At 41.8% G+C, this 22790-nt stretch overlaps 1 protein-coding gene across 1 annotated transcript in view; it reads right to left on the bottom strand.

The window, feature by feature from the left end:
- The window catches only part of LOC121531553 (cGMP-inhibited 3',5'-cyclic phosphodiesterase A-like), a 262796-nt gene that overhangs the window by 58516 nt on the left and 181490 nt on the right, over positions 1 to 22790 (bottom strand). The window contains exon 3 of the mRNA XM_041836813.2: positions 4363 to 4515. Coding sequence (XP_041692747.1) covers positions 4363 to 4515 — 153 coding nt within the window. The remainder of the gene's footprint in view (positions 1 to 4362; positions 4516 to 22790) is intronic.

Raw genomic sequence — 22790 nt, 5'->3', positions numbered from 1 at the left:
ATCAGTAAGCTCGAGGCCCTGGATCTGAACCCCGCCCTGTGCAACTGGGTCCTGAACTTCCTGACGGGCCGCCCCCAAGTGGTGAAGGTAGGAAACAACACTTCCACTTCGCTGATCCTCAGCACTGGGGCCCCACAAGGGTGCGTGCTCAGCCCACTCCTGTACTCCCTGTTCACCCATGACTGCGTGGCCAAGCACGCCTCCAAATTAAGTTTGCAGACGACACAACAGTAGTAGGCTTGATTACCAACAATGACGAGACAGCCTACAGGGAGGAGGTGAGGGCTCTGGGAGTGTGGTGCCAGGAAAATAACCTCTCACGCAACGTCAACAAAACAAAGGAGATGATCGTGGAGCTTCAAGTTCCTTGGCGTACACATCACTGACAAACTGAAATGGACCACCCACACTGTCAGACAGTGTGGTGAAGAAGGTGCAACAGAGCCTCTTCAACCTCAGGAGGCTGAATAAATTTGTATTGGCACCTAAAACCCTCAAAAACTGTTACAGATGCACAATTGAGAGCATCCTGGCGGGCTATATCACCGCCTGGTACGGCACCTGCACCGCCTGCAACCGCAAGGTTCTCCAGAGGGTGGTGCGGTATGCACAACGCATTACCGGGGGCAAACTACCTGCCCTCCAGGACACCTACAGCACCCGATGTCACAGGAAGGCCAAAAAGATAATCAAGGACATCAACCACCCGAGTCACTGCCTGTTCACCCCGCTATCATCCAGAAGGCGAGGTGTTACGGATACAGGTATCCTGTATGTGTTTTTGTGTTTTTCCTCTCCTTCTGCCCTAATCACAGGTGTCCTTGGTGTTCCTGATTGGAGGTCGTTGGTGTGTCCCACCTGTCAGTCATCAGTTAATCTGCTGATTAGTGATTAGTGGACATTTCTCCTGATTGCACCACCTGTTTCTGTTTTTTTACCCAATCATATCACACATCCCCTTGTTTTAAAAGCTAGTCAGTTGTGTTTGCTGACAGAGAGACTCTTTTTGTTTGTGAGTATGTATACGGTGGTGTCTTGTTTTTGTGTACTCACTCGTTAACTGTTTAGTCCGTATGGTACCTATATTGTTTGTTTGTGCAATTTAGCAAGTCGCCCTTGGGCATACACTACCCGTAGGAAAACCTTGTCTAAACACACTAGCTAAACCTGAGCGGACCACCCACTGTATTTTTGTATGGTTAGCAGTAAGCTTAGTAGTTCTTGAGGCAGGTAAAATCAGTTTAGGGGTTTTTGACTTTATTGTTTCATTCCTTGGGTCCAGCCCCTTTTCCCCAAACCATTTACCGTGTGTTTTATAATAAACATTTTGTGTTTGACGGTAGCATTTGGTTGTTGGTGTATTTTGTTCTCACTGATCCTTGGCAATAGCCTAATTTGCATCAGTTATGTTACGGGCCACTTTTCCATCCCCCCTAGACTTTTAAAGCCACAGGGTTTGTAACACGAGGTCAGTACAGGTGCATCAAAGCTGGGACCGAGAGACTGAAAAACAGCTTCTATCTCAAGGCCATCAGACTGTTAAACAGCCATCACTAGCACATTAGAGGCTGCTGCCTATACAGTGAGGGAAAAAAGTATTTGATCCCCTGCTGATTTTGTATGTTTGCCCACTGACAAAGAAATGATCAGTCTATAATTTTAATGGTAGGTTTATTTGTGAGAGACAGAATAACAACAAAAAAATCCAGAAAAATGCATGTCAAAAATGTTATTAATTGATTTGCATTTTAATGAGGGAAATAAGTATTTGACCCCCTCTCAATCAGAAAGATTTCTGGCTCCCAGGTGTCTTTTACACAGGTAACGAGCTGAGATTAGGAGCACACTCTTAAAGGGAGTGCTCCTAATCTCAGTTTGTTACCTGTATAAAAGACACCTGTCCACAGAAGCAATCAATCAATCAGATTCCAAACTCTCCACCATGGCCAAGACCAAAGAGCTCTCCAAGGATGTCAGGGACAAGATTGTAGACCTACACAAGGCTGGAATGGGCTACAATACCATCGCCAAGTAGCTTGGTGAGAAGGTGACAACAGTTGGTGCGATTATTCGCAAATGGAAGAAACACAAAATAACTGTCAATCTCCCTCGGCCTGAGGCTCCATGCAAGATCTCACCTTGTGGAGTTGCAATGATCATGAGAACGGTGAGGAATCAGCCCAGAACTACACGGGAGGATCTTGTCAATGATCTCAAGGCAGCTAGGACCATAGTCACCAAGAAAACAATTGGTAACACACTACACCGCGAAGGACTGAAATCCTGCAGCGCCCGCAAGGTCCCCCTGCTCAAGAAAGCACATATACAGGGCCGTCTGAAGTTTGCCAATGAACATCTGAATGATTCAGAGGAGAACTGGGTGAAAGTGTTGTGGTCAGATGAGACCAAAATCGAGCTCTTTGGCATCAACTCAACTCGCCATGTTTGGAGGAGGAGGAATGCTGCCTATGACCCCAAGAACACCATCCCCACCATCAAACATGGAGGTGGAAACATTATGCTTTGGGGGTGTTTTTCTGCTAAGGGGACAGGACAACTTCACCGCATCAAAGGGACGATGGACGGCGCCATGTACCGTCAAATTTTGGGTGAGAACCTCCTTCCCTCAGCCAGGGCATTGAAAATGGGTCGTGGATGGGTATTCCAGCATGACAATGACCCAAAACACACGGCCAAGGCAACAAAGGAGTGGCTCAAGAAGAAGCACATTAATGTCCTGGAGTGGCCTAGCCAGTCTACAGACCTTAATCCCATAGAAAATCTGTGGAGGGAGCTAAAGGTTCGAGTTGCCAAACGTCAGGCTCGAAACCTTAATGACTTGGAGAAGATCTGCAAAGAGGAGTGGGACAAAATCCCTCCTGAGATGTGTGCAAACCTGGTGGCCAACTACAAGAAACGTCTGTATCTGCAAAGAGGAGTGGGACAAAATCCCTCCTGAGATGTGTGCAAACCTGGTGGCCAACTACAAGAAACGTCTGACCTCTGTGATTGCCAACAAGGGTTTTGCCACCAAGTATTAAGTCATGTTTTGCAGAGGGGTGAAATACTTATTTCCCTCATTAAAATGCAAATCAATTTATAACATTTTTGACATGCGTTCTGTCTCTCACTGTTCAAATAAACCTACCATTAAAATTATAGACTGATCATTTCTTTGTCAGTGGGCAAACGTACAAAATCAGCAGGGGATCAAATACTTTTTTCCTTCACTGTAGACATAGACTAGAAAGCACTAGCCACTTTAATAATGTTTACATATCTTGCATTACTTATCTCATATGTATATACTGTATTCTATACTATTCTGTGGTATCTTAGTCACTTTAATAATGTTTACATATCTTGCATTACTCATCTCACATGTATATACTGTATTCTATACTATTCTACTGCATCTTAGTCCATGCCGCTCTGACATCACTCGTCCATATATGTATATATTCTTAATTCATTCCTTACTTAGATTTGTGTGTATTGGGTATGTGTAGTGAAATTGTTAGAAATTACTTGTTAGATATTACTGCACTGTTGGAGCTAGAAGCACAAGCATTTCGCTATACCTGCAATAACATCTGCTAAACATGTGTATGTGACCAATAAAATGTGATTTGATTTGATTTTATAGTATTATGTAATGTTATGTAGTATTATGTAGTGTTATGTAGTCTTATGCAGCATTATGTACTGTTATGTAGTATAATGTAGTATAATGTAGTATTATGTACTGTTGTGTTCTATTATGTACTGTTATGTAGTATAATGTAGTGTTATGTAGTTTTATGTAGTGTTATGTAGTATAACGTAGTATTATGTAGTATTATGTAGTATTATGTAGTGTTATGTAGTAATATGTAGTAATATGTAGTATTATGTAATATGATGTAGTGTTATGTAGTATTATGTAGTATTATGTAGTTTTATGTAGTATAACGTAGTATTATGTAGTGTTATGTAGTAATATGTAGTATTATGTAATATTATGTAGTGTTATGTAGTACTATGTAGTAGTATGTAGTTATGTAGTATTATGTAGTACTATATAGTATTATGTGGTGTTATGTAGTATTATGTAGTGTTATGTAGTATTATATATGTTATGTATATTATGATATTATATTTTGTTTTTTACTTGTGTTTTGTTTCCTGTTTGGACCCCAGGAAGAGTAGCTGCTGCTTTGGCAGTGGCTAATTGGGGATCCTAATAAATACTACTACTGCAATGATACACAATACATACAGTATATTGCAAGTTACACATATATCATACATAATACATATATTGCACACTGCAATATCCTTCACATTCTGTCAGAGCCGTACAAACACGAGTTCAGGTCTTACCTGGATGGTGAGCTGAGTGGTGAGCAGGCTACTGACGGCCCGGAGGGAGGTGCAGGTGTTGGGGGGCAGCGAGGGGTCCGCCAGCAGGTCTGAGATCAGGCCGTGGGCCTCGCCCATCACAGCTATATCCACCACCACACTGGTGCCCAATGACTGCAGAACGGGAAGAGAGGGGGAGGGGGAAAGAAGGAGAGGGGGAGAGAGATGGAAGGGAGAGGGGGAAGAGAGGGAGAGGTGGAAGAGAGGGAGAGGGGGAAGAGAGGGAGAGGAGGGAGAGGAGGGAGAGGGGGAGACAGGGAGGATAAGAGAGGGAGAGGGGTAGAGAGGGAGAGGGGGAAGAGAAGGAGATGGGGAAGAGAGGGAGAGGGGGGAGAGAGGGAGAGGAGAAGAGAGGGAGATGGGGAAGAGAGGGAGAGGAGAAGAGAGGGAGAGGGGGAAGAGAGGGAGAGGAGAAGAGAGGGAGAGGGGGAGAGAGGAAGAAGAGAGGGAGAGGGGGAAGAGAGGAGAGAGAGAGAGGGAGAGGGGGAAGAGAGGGAGAGGAGAAGAGAGGGAGAGGGAGAGGGGGAAGAGAGGGAGAGGGGGAAGAGAGGGAGAGGGGAAAGAGAGGGAGAGGGAGAGGGAGAGGAGAAGATAGGGAGAGGAGAAGAGAGGGAGAGGAGAAGAGAGGGAGGGGGGGAAGAGAGGGAGAGGGAAAGGGGGAAGAGAGGGAGAGGGAGAGGAGGAAGAGAGGGAGAGGGGGAAGAGAGGGAGAGGGAGAGGGGTAAGAGAGGGAGAGGGAGAGAACCTTTTAATAATATACTGTATTTGCCAAGTAATGAACACACTGGAAATCTGGTAAAGCTGTTATACATAAAGTAGTGCAGTAAGACAGGCCTATCTACAGTCAAGCATCCAGCTCTGTTTCCCCACTGCCCGTGGAAAGAACCTGTCCCTGAGCATGTTAGTCTGGGTCTCAACACTATGATACCGTCCACTGGACTGGGAAGACAGGAGAGGACAGGAGATCATGAGTGATGCTAATGTGGCTGACAGGAGGGGATGCTAATTGATGGGTGACTGGCTGTGTAGGTCTGCCCGGGTGGCTGGCAGAATGAGAGGGTACATAGGTCGGTCGCTCCCGCATGAGGAGATAAAGCATTTAGCAAAGAAATTGAGGCATTTACAAGGCTCTATTCTATTCAGGAGCACACTTACATGTATGAATACACACACACAGAAACACACACACACACAGAAACACACACACACACACTCCTCAGGCGCTATACTACGCCTTATAAGGATCCCCTGCAGCCAGCAGATCATCATTAGCAGCAATACTATTGGTAAAAGTGGTAGATAAGGATAGTTGTAGGACTGTATTTCATACAGTATGACCATATTTCACACAGTCTTTTAAACATTTGGACAGATAATTTGTACCATTCGGCTCAAAAACATACGCTATATTCAGCTGGACAGGAATTGATGGAAAGTTAGTTAATATTAAGCTCAATAGGAATCCCTGATATGGGATGTGGCCTTTGACCTATAACCCTTTGACCGTGCTGACCCCTAGTCTGTTTTCACACCGTCTACCTCCACAGCTTTGACGTAACGCTGTGTTAGTTAGTTAGTTAGTTATGCGCGGGTCAGCTGTTTGTTCACCCGCACTTTGCTAATTGCTAATAACCCATCTGCAACTGCCCGAATGTACAGTACCAGTCAAAGGTTTGGACACACCTACACATTCAAGATTTTATTTTTATTTTTACTATTTTTTACATTGTAGAATAATAGTGAAGACATCAAAACTATGAAATAACACATATAGAATCATGTAGTAACCAAAAAAGATGATTCAAAGTGGCCACCCTTTGCCTTGATGACATCTTTGCACACTCTTGGCATTCTCTCAACCAGCTTCATGAGGAATACGTTTCCAACAGTCTTGAAGGAGTTCCCACATATGCTGAGCACCTGTGGCTGCTTTTCCTTCACTCTGCGGTCCAACTCATCCCAAACCATCTCAATTGGGTTGAGGTTGGGTGATTGTGGAGGCCATCTGATGCAGCACTCCATCACTCTCCTTGGTCAAATAGCCCTTACACAGCCTGGAGGTTTTGGGTCATTGTCCTGTTGAAAAACAAATGATAGTCACACTAAGCTTAAACCAGATGGGATGGCATATCGCTGCAGAATGCTGTGGTAGCCATGTTGGTTAAGGGTGCCTTGAATACTAAATAAATCACAGACAGTATCACCAGCCAAGCACCCCCACACCATCACACCTCCTCCTCCATGCTTCACGGTGGGAACCACACATGAGATCACCCGTTCACCTACTCTGCGTCTCACAAAGACACGGCGGTTGGAACCAAAAATCTCAAATTTGGACTCATCAGACCAAAGAACACATTTCCACCGGTCTAATGTCCATTGTTCGTGTTTCTTGGCCCAAGCAAGTCTCTTATTCTTATTGGTGTCCTTTAGAAGTGGTTTCTTTGCAGCAATTCGACCATGAAGGCCTGATTCACGCGGTCTCCTCTGAACAGTTGATGTTGAGAGGGGTCTGTTACTTGAACTCTGTGAAGCATTTATTTGGGCTGCAATTTGAGGTGCAGTTAACTCTAATGAACTTATCGTCTGCAGCAGAGGTAACTCTGGGTCATCCTTTCCTGTGGCGGTCCTAATGAGAGCCAGTTTCATCACAGTGATGGTTTGATGGTTTTTGCGACTGCACTTAAAGAAACGTTCAAAGTTCTTGAGATTTTCCAGATTGACTGACCTTCATGTCTTAAAGTAATGATGGACTGTTGTTTCTCTTTTATTTGAGCTGTTCTTGCCATAATATGGGCTTGGTCTTTTACCAAATAGGGCTGTCGTCTGTATATCACCCCTACCTTGTCACAACACAACTGATTGGCTCAAATGCAATTAACTTTTAACAAGGCACACCTGTTAATTAAAATGCATTCCAGGTGACTGCCTCATGAAGCTGGTTGAGAGAATGCCAAGAGTGTGCTAAGCTGTCATCAAGGCAAAAGGTGGCTACTTTGAAGAATCTCAAATATAAAATATATTTTGATTTGTTTAACCCTTTGTTGGTTACTACATAATTCCCATATGTGTTATTTCATAGTTTTGATGTCTTCACTAATATTCTACAATGTAGAACATAGTAACAAAATAAAGAAAAACCCTTGAATGAGTAGGTGTGTCTAAACTTTTGACTGGTACTGTCTGTGATAAAGTTAAAATCTGAGGCTCACACCCGACCCTAACCCAAAAATAGAAAATGTGCTGTACAGTCAGAGATTTGACAGGCCTTTTTAGATAGGCCTATGGTCCTGCTTCTAATTTCTGACATTTTGGTAGGCTATTTGTTAGTCAACTATAATTAGATACATGCAGCTTCTCTTCTGTCATTACTTGTTGCCCTAGAATAAGGGCAACAAGTAAACCCTTGCTCACCAGAATAATTTCATAAATCGATAGAATTAATGCTTCAATCTAGTTGACATAGGTAAAGTTTTGTATTTAATCTATGCTTCTCTTGCGCAGCAAAGATGTTTAGGGGCCGGGGAAAAAATGCAACAATAAAAAAAAAACAGGAAAGATTTTCAATGCAATTTTGCATATTTTATGTTGTGTCAGCTTATACACTGAACAAAAATATAAACGCAACATATAAAGTGTCCCATGTTTAATGAGCTGAAATAAAAGATCCCAGAAATGTTTCATATGCACAAAAAACTTATTTTTGTAAAATGTTGTGCACAAATTTGCTAGTGAGAATTTCTCCATTGACAAGATAACCCTTCCACCTGACAGGTGTGGCATATCAAGAAGCTGATTAAACAGCATGATCATTACACTGGTGCACCTTGTGCTGGGGTCAATAAAAGGCAACTCTAAAATGTGCAGTTTTGTCACACAACACAATGCCACAATTCCTGGAAGCTGAAAATGTCCCAGTTCTTCCATGGCCTGCATACTCACCAGACCTGTCACCCATTGAGCATGTTTGGGATGCTCTGGATCGACGTGTACGACAGCGTGTTCCAGTTCCCGCCAATATCCAGCAGCCATTGAAGAGGAGTGAGACAACATTCAGGCCACAATCTACAGCCTGATCAACTCTATGCGAAGGAGATGTGTCGCGCTGCATGAGGCAAATGGTGGTCACACCAGACAGGTTTTCTGATCCACGTCCCTACTTTCCATTTAACCCATCTGAACAGCAGCCTTAAAAGTTGCCTTGACGTGCAATTTTCTAATCCCCGTCTTGAAACAGTAAAATGTGTAGGCTATATCGCCTCACAATCATCAAACATAGCATAACTGCCATCATCCTCTTTTTACCACTTAACCAAACCTTTCCCAAACATTAGACGACTGTTCTAACCCTCCCTTCTATAACATTAGACTACTTCTCTAACCCTCCCTTCTATAACATTAGACTACTGTTCTGGCCCTCCCTTCTATAACATTAGACTACTGTTCTGGCCCTCCCTTCTATAACATTAGACTACTATTCCGGCCCTCCCTTCTATAACATTAGACTACTGTTCTGTCCCTCCCTTCTATAACATTAGACTACTGTTCTGGCCCTCCCTTCTATAACATTCGACTACTGTTCTGCCCTCCCTTCTATCATGACACTGTTCTAACCCTCACTTCTATAACATTAGACTACTGTTCTGACCCTCCCTTCTATAACATTAGACTACTGTTCTGACCCTCCATTCTATAACATTAGACTACTGTTCTAACCCTCCCTTCTATAACATTAGACTACTGTTCTACCCTCCCTTCTATAACAGTAGACTACTGTTCTGACCCTCCCTTCTATAATATTAGACTACTGTTCTAACCCTCCCTTCTATAACATTAGACTACTGTTCTAACCCTCCCTTCTATAACATTAGACTACTGTTCTAACCCTTCCTTCTATAACATTAGACTACTGTTCTGGACCTCCCTTCTATAACATTAGACCACTGTTCTAACCCCTCCCTTCTATAACATTAGACTAATGTTCTGGCCCTCCCTTCTATAACATTAGACTACTGTTCTGGCCCTCCCTTCTATAACATTAGACTACTATTCCGGCCCTCCCTTCTATAACATTAGACTACTGTTCTGTCCCTCCCTTCTATAACATTAGACTACTGTTCTGGCCCTCCCTTCTATAACATTCGACTACTGTTCTGACCCTCCCTTCTATAACATTAGACTACTGTTCTAACCCTCACTTCTATAACATTAGACTACTGTTCTGACCCTCCTTCTATAACATTAGACTACTGTTCTAACCCTCCATTCTATAACATTAGACTACTGTTCTAACCCTCCCTTCTATAACATTAGACCACTGTTCTAACCCTCCCTTCTATAACAGTAGACTACTGTTCTGACCGTCCCTTCTATAATATTAGACTACTGTTCTAGCCCTCCCTTCTATAACATTAGACTACTGTTCTGGCCCTCCCTTCTATAACATTAGACTACTGTTCTAACCCTTCCTTCTATAACATTAGACTACTGTTCTGGACCCTCCCTTCTATAACATTAGACTACTGTTCTGACTCCTCCCTTCTATAACATTAGAATAATGTTCTGGCCCTCCCCTTCTATAACATTAGACTACTGTTCTGGCCCTCCCTTCTATAACATTATACTACTGTTCTGGCCCCTCCCTTCTATAACATTAGACTACTGTTCTGACCCTCCCTTCTATAACATTAGACTACTGTTCTGGACCTCCCTTCTATAACATTAGACTACTGTTCTGGCCCTCCCTTCTATAACATTAACTACTGTTCTGGCCCTCCCTTCTATAACATTAGAATACTGTTCTAACCCTCCCTTCTATAACATTAGACTACTGTTCTGGACCTCCCTTCTATAACATTAGACTACTGTTCTAACCCCTCCCTTCTATAACATTAGACTAATGTTCTGACCCTCCCTTCTATAACATTAGACTACTGTTCTGGCCCTCCCTTCTATAACATTAGACTACTGTTCTGGCCCTCCCTTTTATAACATTAGACTACTGTTCTGGCCCTCCCTTCTATAACATTAGACTACTGTTTTGGCCCTCCATTCTATAACATTAGACTACTGTTCTGGCCCTCCATTCTATAACATTAGACTACTGTTCTGGCCCTCCATTCTATAACATTAGACTACTGTTTTGGCCCTCCATTCTATAACATTAGACTACTGTTCTGGCCCTCCATTCTATAACATTAGACTACTGTTCTGGACCTCCCTTCTGTAACATTAGACTACTGTTCTGGCCATTCCTTCTATAACATTAACTACTGTTCTGGCCCTCCCTTCTATAACATTAGACTACTGTTCTGGGCCTCCCTTCTATAACATTAGTCTACTGTTCTGGCCCTCCCTTCTATAACATTAGACTACTGTTCTGGCCCTCCCTTCTATAACATTAGACTACTGTTATAACCCTCTCCCTTCTATAACATTAGACTAATGTTCTGACCCGCCCTTCTATAACATTAGACTACTGTTCTGACTCCCTCCCTTCTATAACATTAGACTACTGTTCCGGCCCTCCCTTCTATAACATTAGACTACTGTTCTGTCCCTCCCTTCTATAACATTAGACTAATGTTCTGACCCTCCCTTCTATAACATTAGACTACTGTTCTGGCCCCTCCTCTCTATAACATTAGACTACTGTTCTGGCTCTCCTTTTATAACATTAGACTACTGTTCTGGCCTCCCTTCTATAACATTAGACTACTGTTTTGGCCCTCCATTCTATAACATTAGACTACTGTTCTGGCCCTCCATTCTATAACATTAGACTACTGTTCTGGCCCTCCATTCTATAACATTAGACTACTGTTTTGGCCCTCCATTCTATAACATTAGACTACTGTTCTGGCCCTCCATTCTATAACATTAGACTACTGTTCTGGACCTCCCTTCTGTAACATTAGACTACTGTTCTGGCCATTCCTTCTATAACATTAACTACTGTTCTGGCCCTCCCTTCTATAACATTAGACTACTGTTCTGGGCCTCCCTTCTATAACATTAGTCTACTGTTCTGGCCCTCCCTTCTATAACATTAGACTACTGTTCTGGCCCTCCCTTCTATAACATTAGACTACTGTTCTAACCCCTCCCTTATATAACATTAGACTAATTTTCTGACCCGCCCTTCTATAACATTAGACTACTATTCTGGCCCTCCCTTCTATAACATTAGACTACTATTCCGGCCCTCCCTTCTATAACATTAGACTACTGTTCTGTCCCTCCCTTCTATAACATTAGACTACTGTTCTGGCCCTCCCTTCTATAACATTCGACTACTGTTCTGACCCTCCCTTCTATAACATTAGACTACTGTTCTAACCCTCACTTCTATAACATTAGACTACTGTTCTGACCCTCCCTTCTATAATATTAGACTACTGTTCTAACCCTCCAATCTATAACATTAGACTACTGTTCTAACCCTCCCTTCTATAACATTAGACCACTGTTCTAACCCTCCCTTCTATAACAGTAGACTACTGTTCTGACCGTCCCTTCTATAATATTAGACTACTGTTCTAACCCTCCCTTCTATAACATTAGACTACTGTTCTAACCCTCCCTTCTATAACATTAGACTACTGTTCTAACCCTTCCTTCTATAACATTAGACTACTGTTCTGGACCTCCCTTCTATAACATTAGACCACTGTTCTAACCCCTCCCTTCTATAACATTAGACTAATGTTCTGGCCCTCCCTTCTATAACATTAGACTACTGTTCTGGCCCTCCCTTCTATAACATTATACTACTGTTCTGGCCCTCCCTTCTATAACATTAGACTACTGTTCTGGCCCTCCATTCTATAACATTAGACTACTGTTCTGGACCTCCCTTCTATAACATTAGACTACTGTTCTGGCCCTCCCTTCTATAACATTAACTACTGTTCTGGCCCTCCCTTCTATAACATTAGAATACTGTTCTGGCCCTCCTTCTATAACATTAGACTACTCTTCTGGCCCTCCCTTCTATAACATTAGACTACTGTTCTGACCCTCCCTTCTATAACATTAGACTACTGTTCTAACCCTCCCTTCTATAACAGTAGACTACTGTTCTGACGCCCCTTCTATAATATTAGACTACTGTTCTAACCCTCCCTTCTATAACATTAGACTACTGTTCTGGACCTCCCCTTCTATAACATTAGACTACTGTTCTAACCCCCTCCCTTCTATAACATTAGACTAATGTTCTGACCCTCCCTTCTATAACATTAGACTACTGTTCTGGCCCTCCTTCTATAACATTAGACTACTGTTCTGGCCCTCCCTTCTATAACATTAGACTACTGTTCTGGCCCTCCCTTCTATAACATTAGACTACTGTTCTGGCCCTCCCTTCTATAACATTAACTACTGTTCTGGACCCCCCTTCTATAACATTAGACTACTGTTCTGGCCCTCCTTCTATAACATTAGACTACTCTTCTGGCCCTCCCTTCTATAACATTAGACTACTGTTCTGACCCTCCCTTCTATAACATTAGACTACTGTTCTAACCCTCCCTTCTATAACATTAGACTACTGTTCTAACCCTCCCTTCTATAACAATAGACTACTGTTCTAACCCTCCCTTCTATAACAGTAGACTACTGTTCTGACCGTCCCTTCTATAATATTAGACTACTGTTCTAACCCTCCCTTCTATAACATTAGACTACTGTTCTAACCCTCCCTTCTATAACATTAGACTACTGTTCTAACCTCCCTTCTATAACATTAGACTACTGTTCTGGACTCCCTTCTATAACATTAGACTACTGTTCTAACCCTCCCTTCTATAACATTAGACTAATGTTCTGACCCTCCTTCTATAACATTAGACTACTGTTCTGGCCCTCCCTTCTATAACATTAGACTACTGTTCTGGCCTCCTTTTATAACATTAGACTACTGTTCTGGCCCTTCCCTTCTATAACATTAGACTACTGTTTTGGCCCTCCATTCTATAACATTAGACTACTGTTCTGGCCCTCCATTCTATAACATTAGACTACTGTTCTGGCCCTCCATTCTATAACATTAGACTACTGTTTTGGCCCTCCATTCTATAACATTAGACCACTGTTCTGGCCCTCCATTCTATAACATTAGACTACTGTTCTGGACCTCCCTTCTGTAACATTAGACTACTGTTCTGGCCATCCCTTCTATAACATTAACTACTGTTCTGGCCCTCCCTTCTATAACATTAGACTACTGTTCTGGGCCTCCCTTCTATAACATTAGACTACAGTTCTGACCCTCCCTTCTATAATATTAGACTACTGTTCTAACCCTCCCTTCTATAACATTAGACTACTGTTCTAACCCTCCCTTCTATAACATTAGACTACTGTTCTAACCCTCCCTTCTATAACATTAGACTACTGTTCTGGCCCTCCTTCTATAACATTAGAGTACTGTTCTGGCCCTCCCTTCTATAACATTCGACTACTGTTCTGACCCTACCTTCTATAACATTAGACTACTGTTCTAACTCTCACTTCTATAACACTAGACTACTGTTCTGACCTCCTTCTATAATATTAGACTACTGTTCTAACCCTCCTTCTATAACATTAGACTACTGTTCTAACCCTCCCTTCTATTACATTAGACTACTGTTCTAACCCTCCCTTCTATAACAGTAGACTACCGTTCTGACCGTCCCTTCTATAATATTAGACTACTGTTCTAACCCTCCCTTCTATAACATTAGACTACTGTTCTAACCCTCCCTTCTATAACATTAGACTACTGTTCTAACCCTCCCTTCTATAGCATTAAACTACTGTTCTGGCCCTCCCTTCTATAACATTAGACTACTGTTCTGGCCCTCCCTTCTATAACATTAGACTACTGTTCTGGCCCTCCATTCTATAACATTAGACTACTGTTCTGGCCCTCCCTTCTATAACATTAGACTACTGTTCTGGCCCTCCCTTCTATAACATTAACTACTGTTCTGGCCCTCCCTTCTATAACATTAGACTACTGTTCTGGCCCTCCTTCTATAACATTAGAGTACTGTTCTGGCCTCCCTTCTATAACATTAGACTACTGTTCTGGCCTTCCTTCTATAACATTAGACTACTGTTCTGACCCTCACTTCTATAACACTAGACTACTGTTCTGACCCTCCCTTCTATAATATTAGACTACTGTTCTAACCCTCCCTTCTATTACATTAGACTACTGTTCTAACCCTCCCTTCTATAACAGTAGACTACTGTTCTGACCGTCCCTTCTATAATATTAGACTACTGTTCTAACCCTCCCTTCTATAACATTAGACTACTGTTCTAACCCTCCCTTCTATAACATTAGACTACTGTTCTAACCTTCCCCATCTATAACATTAGACTACTGTTCTAACCCCTCCCTTCTATAACATTAGACTACTGTTCTGACCTCCTTCTATAACATTAGACTACTGTTCTAACCCTCCCTTCTATAACATTAGACTAATGTTCTGACCGTCCCCTTCTATAATATTAGACTACTGTTCTAACCCTCCCTTCTATAACATTAGACTACTGTTCTAACCCTCCCTTCTATAACATTAGACTACTGTTCTAACCCTCCCTTCTATAACATTAGACTACTGTTCTGGACCTCCCTTCTATAACATTAGACTACTGTTCTAACCCCTCCCTTCTATAACATTAGACAAATGTTCTGACCCTCCCTTCTATAACATTAGACTACTGTTCTGGCCCTCCCTTCTATAACATTAGACTACTGTTCTGGCCCTCCCTTCTATAACATTAGACTACTGTTCTGGCCCTCCCTTCTATAACATTAGACTACTGTTCTGGGCCTCCCTTCTATAACATTAGTCTACTGTTCTGGCCCTCCCTTCTATAACATTAGACTACTGTTCTGGCACTCCCTTCTATAACATTAGACTACTGTTCTGGCCCTCCCTTCTGTAACATTAGACTACTGTTCTGGCCCTCCTTCTATAACATTAACTACTGTTCTGGCCTCTCCTTCTATAACATTAGACTACTGTTCTGGGCCTCCCTTCTATAACATTAGACTACTGTTCTGACCCTCCCTTCTATAACATTAGATTACTGTTCTGGCCCTCCCTTCAATAACATTAGACTACTGTTCTGACCCTCCTTCTATAACATTAGAATACTGTTCTAACCCTCCCTTCTATAACATTAGACTACAGTTCTGACCACTCCCTTCTATAATATTAGAATACTGTTCTAACCCTCCCTTCTATAACATTAGACTACTGTTCTAACCCTCCCTTCTATAACATTAGACTACTGTTCTAACCCTCCCTTCTATAACATTAGACTACTGTTCTGGCCCTCCCTTCAATAACATTAGACTACTGTTCTAACCCTCCCTTCTATAACATTAGACTACTGTTCTAACCCTCCCTTCTATAACATTAGACTACTATTCTGGACCTCCCTTCTATAACATTAGACTACTGTTCTAACCCCTCCCTTCTATAACATTAGACTAATGTTCTGACCCTCCCTTCTATAACATTAGACTACTGTTCTAACCCTCCCTTCTATAACATTAGACTATAGTTCTGACCATCCCTTCTATAATATTAGACTACTGTTCTAACCCTCCCTTCTATAACATTAGACTACTGTTCTAACCCTCCCTTCTATAACATTAGACTACTGTTCTGGCCCTCCCTTCTATAACATTAGACTACTGTTCTAACCCTCCCTTCTATAACATTAGACTACTGTTCTAACCGTCCCTTCTATAACATTAGACTACTGTTCTGGACCTCCCTTTAATAACATTAGACTACTGTTCTAACCCCTCCCTTCTATAACATTAGACTAATGTTCTGACCCTCCCTTCTATAACATTAGACTACTATTCTGGCCCTCCCTTCTATAACATTAGACTACTGTTCTGGCCCTCCCTTCTATAACATTAGACTACTGTTCTGGCCCTCCATTCTATAACATTAGACTACTGTTCTGGACCTCCCTTCTATAACATTAGACTACTGTTCTGGCCCTCCCTTCTATAACATTAACTACTGTTCTGGCCCTCCCTTCTATAACATTAGACTACTGTTCTGGCCCTCCCTTCTATAACATTAGAGTACTGTTCTGGCCCTCCCTTCTATAACATTAGACTACTGCTCTGGCCCTCCCTTCTATAACATTAACTACTGTTCTGGCCCTCCCTTCTATAACATTAGACTACTGTTCTGACCCTCCCTTCTATAATATTAGACTACTGTTCTAACCCTCCCTTCTATTACATTAGACTACTGTTCTAACCCTCCCTTCTATAACAGTAGACTACTGTTCTGACCGTCCCTTCTATAATATTAGACTACTGTTCTAACCCTCCCTTCTATAACATTAGACTACTGTTCTAACCCTCCCTTCTATAACATTAGACTACTGTTCTAACCCTCCCATCTATAACATTAGACTACTGTTCTAACCCTCCCTTCTATAACATTAGACTACTGTTCTGGACCTCCCTTCTATAACATTAGACTACTGTTCTAACCCCTCCCTTCTATAACATTAGACTAATGTTCTGACCGTCCCTTCTATAATATTAGACTACTGTTCTAACCCTCCCTTCTATAACATTAGACTACTGTTCTAACCCTCCCTTCTATAACATTAGACTACTGTTCAACCCTCCCTTCTATAACATTAGACTACTGTTCTGGACCTCCCTTCTATAACATTAGACTACTGTTCTAACCCCTCCCTTCTATAACATTAGACAAATGTTCTGACCCTCACTTCTATAACATTAGACTACTGTTCTGGCCCTCCCTTCTATAACATTAGACTACTGTTCTGGCCCTCCCTTCTATAACATTAGACTACTGTTTTGGCCCTCCCTTCTATAACATTAGACTACTGTTCTGGGCCTCCTTCTATAACATTAGTCTACTGTTCTGGCCCCTCCCTTCTATAACATTAGACTACTGTTCTGGCACTCCTTCTATAACATTAGACTACTGTTCTGGCCCTCCCTTCTGTAACATTAGACTACTGTTCTGGCCCTCCCTTCTATAACATTAACTACTGTTCTGGCCCTCCTTCTATAACATTAGACTACTGTTCTGGGCCTCCCTTCTATAACATTAGACTACTGTTCTGGCCCTCCCCTTCTATAACATTAGATTACTGTTCTGGCCCCTCCCTTCAATAACATTAGACTACTGTTCTGACCCTCCCTTCTATAACATTAGAATACTGTTCTAACCCTCCCTTCTATAACATTAGACTACAGTTCTGACCCCTCCCTTCTATAATATTAGACTACTGTTCTAACCCTCCCTTCTATAACATTAGACTACTGTTCTAACCCTCCTTCTATAACATTAGACTACTGTTCTAACCCTCCCTTCTATAACATTAGACTACTGTTCTGGCCCTCCCTTCAATAACATTAGACTACTGTTCTAACCCTCCCTTCTATAACATTATACTACTGTTCTAACCCTCCCTTCTATAACATTAGACTACTATTCTGGACCTCCCTTCTATAACATTAGACTACTGTTCTAACCCCTCCCTTCTATAACATTAGGCTAATGTTCTGACCCTCCCTTCTATAACATTAGACTACTGTTCTAACCCTCCCTTCTATAACATTAGACTACAGTTCTGACCATCCCTTCTATAATATTAGACTACTGTTCTAACCCTCCCTTCTATAACATTAGACTACTGTTCTAACCCTCCCTTCTATAACATTAGACTACTGTTCTGGCCCTCCCTTCTATAACATTAGACTACTGTTCTAACCCTCCCTTCTATAACATTAGACTACTGTTCTAACCCTCCCTTCTATAACATTAGACTACTGTTCTGGACCTCCTTTAATAACATTAGACTACTGTTCTAACCCCTCCCTTCTATAACATTAGACTAATGTTCTGACCCTCCCTTCTATAACATTAGACTACTATTCTGGCCCTCCCTTCTATAACATTAGACTACTGTTCTGGCCCTCCCTTCTATAACATTAGACTACTGTTCTGGCCCTCCATTCTATAACATTAGACTACTGTTCTGGACCTCCCTTCTATAACATTAGACTACTGTTCTGGCCCTCCCTTCTATAACATTAACTACTGTTCTGGCCCTCCCTTCTATAACATTAGACTATTGTTCTGGCCCTCCCTTCTATAACATTAGAGTACTGTTCTGGCCCTCCCTTCTATAACATTCGACTACTGTTCTGACCCTCCCTTCTATAACATTAGACTACTGTTCTAACCCTCACTTCTATAACACTAGACTACTGTTCTGAACCTCCCTTCTATAATATTAGACTACTGTTCTAACCCTCCCTTCTATAACATTAGACTACTGTTCTAACCCTCCCTTCTATAACATTAGACTACTGTTCTAACCCTCCCTTCTATAACATTAGACTACTGTTCTAACCCCTCCCTTCTATAACATTAGACTAATGTTCTGACCCTCCCTTCTATAACATTAGACTACTGTTCTGGCCCTCCCTTCTATAACATTAGACTACTGTTCTGGCCCTCCCTTCTATAACATTAGACTACTTTTCTGGCCCTCCCTTCTATTACATTAGACTACTGTTCTGGCCCTCCATTCTATAACATTAGACTACTGTTCTGGACCTCCCTTCTATGACATTAGACTACTGTTCTGGCCCTCCCTTCTATAACATTAACTACTGTTCTGGCCCTCCCTTCTATAACATTAGACTACTGTTCTGGCCCTCCCTTCTATAACATTAGACTACTGTTCTGGCCCTCCCTTCTATAACAGTAGACTACTGTTCTGACCGTCCCTTCTATAATATTAGACTACTGTTCTAACCCTCCCTTCTATAACATTAGACTACTGTTCTAACCCTCCCTTCTATAACATTAGACTACTGTTCAAACCCTCCCTTCTATAACATTACACTACTGTTCTGGAACTCCCTTCTATAACATTAGACTACTGTTCTGGCCCTCCCTTCTATAACATTAGACTACTGTTTTGGCCCTCCCTTCTATAACATTAGACTACTGTTCTGGGCCTCCCTTCTATAACATTAGTCTACTGTTCTGGCCCTCCCTTCTATAACATTAGACTACTGTTCTGGCACTCCCTTCTATAACATTAGACTACTGTTCTGGCCCTCCCTTCTGTAACATTAGACTACTGTTCTGGCCCTCCCTTCTATAACATTAACTACTGTTCTGGCCCTCCCTTCTATAACATTAGACTACTGTTCTGGGCCTCCCTTCTATAACATTAGACTACTGTTCTGGCCCTCCCTTCTATAACATTAGACTACTGTTCTGGCCCTCCCTTCTATAACATTAGACTACTGTTCTGACCCTCCCTTCTATAACATTAGAATACTGTTCTAACCCTCCCTTCTATAACATTAGACTACAGTTCTGACCCTCCCTTCTATAATATTAGACTACTGTTCTAACCCTCCCTTCTATAACATTAGACTACTGTTCTAACCTCCTTCTATAACATTAGACTACTGTTCTAACCTCCCTTCTATAACATTAGACTACTGTTCCAAACCCTCCCTTCTATAACATTACACTACTGTTCTGGACCTCCCTTCTATAACATTAGACTACTGTTCTGGCCCTCCCTTCTATAACATTAGACTACTGTTTTGGCCCTCCCTTCTATAACATTAGACTACTGTTCTGGACCTCCCCTTCTATAACATTAGACTACTGTTCTGGCCCTCCCTTCTATAACATTAGACTACTGTTCTGGCACTCCTTCTATAACATTAGACTACTGTTCTGGCCCTCCTTCTGTAACATTAGACTACTGTTCTGGCCCCTCCCTTCTATAACATTAACTACTGTTCTGGCCCTCCCTTCTATAACATTAGACTACTGTTCTGGGCCTCCTTCTATAACATTAGACTACTGTTCTGGCCCTCCTTCTATAACATTAGACTACTGTTCTGGCCCTCCTTCAATAACATTAGACTACTGTTCTGACCCTCCCTTCTATAACATTAGAATACTGTTCTAACCCTCCCTTCTATAACATTAGACTACAGTTCTGACCCTCCCTTCTATAATATTAGACTACTGTTCTAACCCTCCCTTCTATAACATTAGACTACTGTTCTAACCCTCCTTCTATAACATTAGACTACTGTTCTAACCCTCCCTTCTATAACATTAGACTACTGTTCTGGCCCTCCTTCAATAACATTAGACTACTGTTTCTAACCCTCCCTTCTATAACATTAGACTACTGTTCTAACCCTCCTTCTATAACATTAGACTACTGTTCTGGACCCTCCTTCTATAACATTAGACTACTGTTCTAACCCCTCCCTTCTATAACATTAGACTAATGTTCTGACCCTCCCTTCTATAACATTAGACTACTGTTCTAACCCTCCCTTCTATAACATTAGACTACAGTTCTGACCCTCTCCTTCTATAACATTAGACTACTGTTCTAACCCTCCCTTCTATAACATTAGACTACTGTTCTAACCTCCCTTCTATAACATTAGACTACTGTTCTGGCCCTCCCTTCTATAACATTAGACTACTGTTCTAACCCTCCCTTCTATAACATTAGACTACTGTTCTAACCCTCCCTTCTATAACATTAGACTACTGTTCTGACCCTCCCTTCAATAACATTAGACTACTGTTCTGACCTCCCTTCTATAACATTAGACTACTGTTCTGACCCTCCCTTCTATAACATTAGACTACTATTCTGGCCCTCCCTTCTATAACATTAGACTACTGTTCTGGCCCTCCCTTCTATAACATTAGACTACTGTTCTGGCCCTCCCATTCTATAACATTAGACTACTGTTCTGGACCTCCTTCTATAACATTAGACTACTGTTCTGGCCCTCCTTCTATAACATTAACTACTGTTCTGGCCCTCCCTTCTATAACATTAGACTACTGTTCTGGCCCTCCCTTCTATAACATTGACTACTGTTCTGGCCCTCCCTTCTATAACATTAGACTACTGTTCTGACCCTCCTTCTATAACATTAGACTACTGTTCTAACCCTCCCTTCTATAACACTGGACTACTGTTCTGACCCTCCCTTCTATAATATTAGACTACTGTTCTAACCCTCCCCTTCTATAACATTAGACTACTGTTCTAACCCTCCTTCTATAACATTAGACTACTGTTCTAACCCTCCCTTCTATAACATTAGACTACTGTTCTAACCCTCCCTTCTATAACATTAGACTAATGTTCTGACCCTCCTTCTATAACATTAGACTACTGTTCTGGCCCTCCCTTCTATAACATTAGACTACTGTTCTGGCCCTCCTTCTATAACATTAGACTACTTTTCTGGTCCTCCCTTCTATTACATTAGACTACTGTTCTGGCCCTCCATTCTATAACATTAGACTACTGTTCTGGACCTCCCTTCTATGACATTAGACTACTGTTCTGGCCCTCCTTCTATAACATTAGTACTACTGTTCTGACCCTCCTTCTATAACATTAGACTACTGTTCTGGCCCTCCCTTCTATAACATTAGACTACTGTTCTGGCCCTCCCCTTCTATAACAGTAGACTACTGTTCTGACCGTCCCTTCTATAATATTAGACTACTGTTCTAACCCTCCCTTCTATAACATTAGACTACTGTTTCTAACCCTCCCTTCTATAACATTAGACTACTGTTCTAACCCTCCCTTCTATAACATTACACTACTGTTCTGGACCGAAGTCCTTCTATAACATTAGACTACTGTTCTAACCCCTCCTTCTATAACATTTAGACTACTGTTTCTAACCCTCCTTCTATAACATTAGACTACTGTTCTGGACCTCCCTTCTATAACATTAGACTACTGTTCTAACCTCTCCCCTTCTATAACATTAGACTAATGTTCTGGCCTCCCTTCTATAACATTAGACTACTGTTCTGGCCCTCCTTCTATAACATTAGACTACTGTTCTGGCCCTCCCTTCTATAACATTAGACTACTTTTCTGGCCCTCCCTTCTATTTCATTAGACTACTGTTCTGGCCCTCCATTCTATAACATTAGATTACTGTTCTGGCCCTCCATTCTATGACATTAGACTACTGTTCTGGACCCTCCCTTCTGTAACATTAGACTACTGTTTCTGGCCCTCCTTTCTATAATACATTAACTACTGTTCTGGCCCTCCCTTCTATAATTAGACTACTGTTCTGGCCTCCCTTCTATAACATTAGACTACTGTTCTGACCCTCCCTTCTATAACATTAGACTACTGTTCTGGCCCTCCCTTCAATAACATTAGACTACTGTTCTACCCTCTCCCTTCTATAACATTAGACTACTGTTCTACCCCTCCTTCTATAACATTAGACTACTGTTCTGGCCCTCCTTCAATAACATTAGACAACT

This window comes from Coregonus clupeaformis, chromosome 19, assembly GCF_020615455.1.
Source record: "Coregonus clupeaformis isolate EN_2021a chromosome 19, ASM2061545v1, whole genome shotgun sequence".
NCBI lineage: Eukaryota > Metazoa > Chordata > Actinopteri > Salmoniformes > Salmonidae > Coregonus > Coregonus clupeaformis.
Note: the sequence above shows the minus strand (reverse complement) of the source record. Positions and strands in the feature narration are given on the sequence as shown.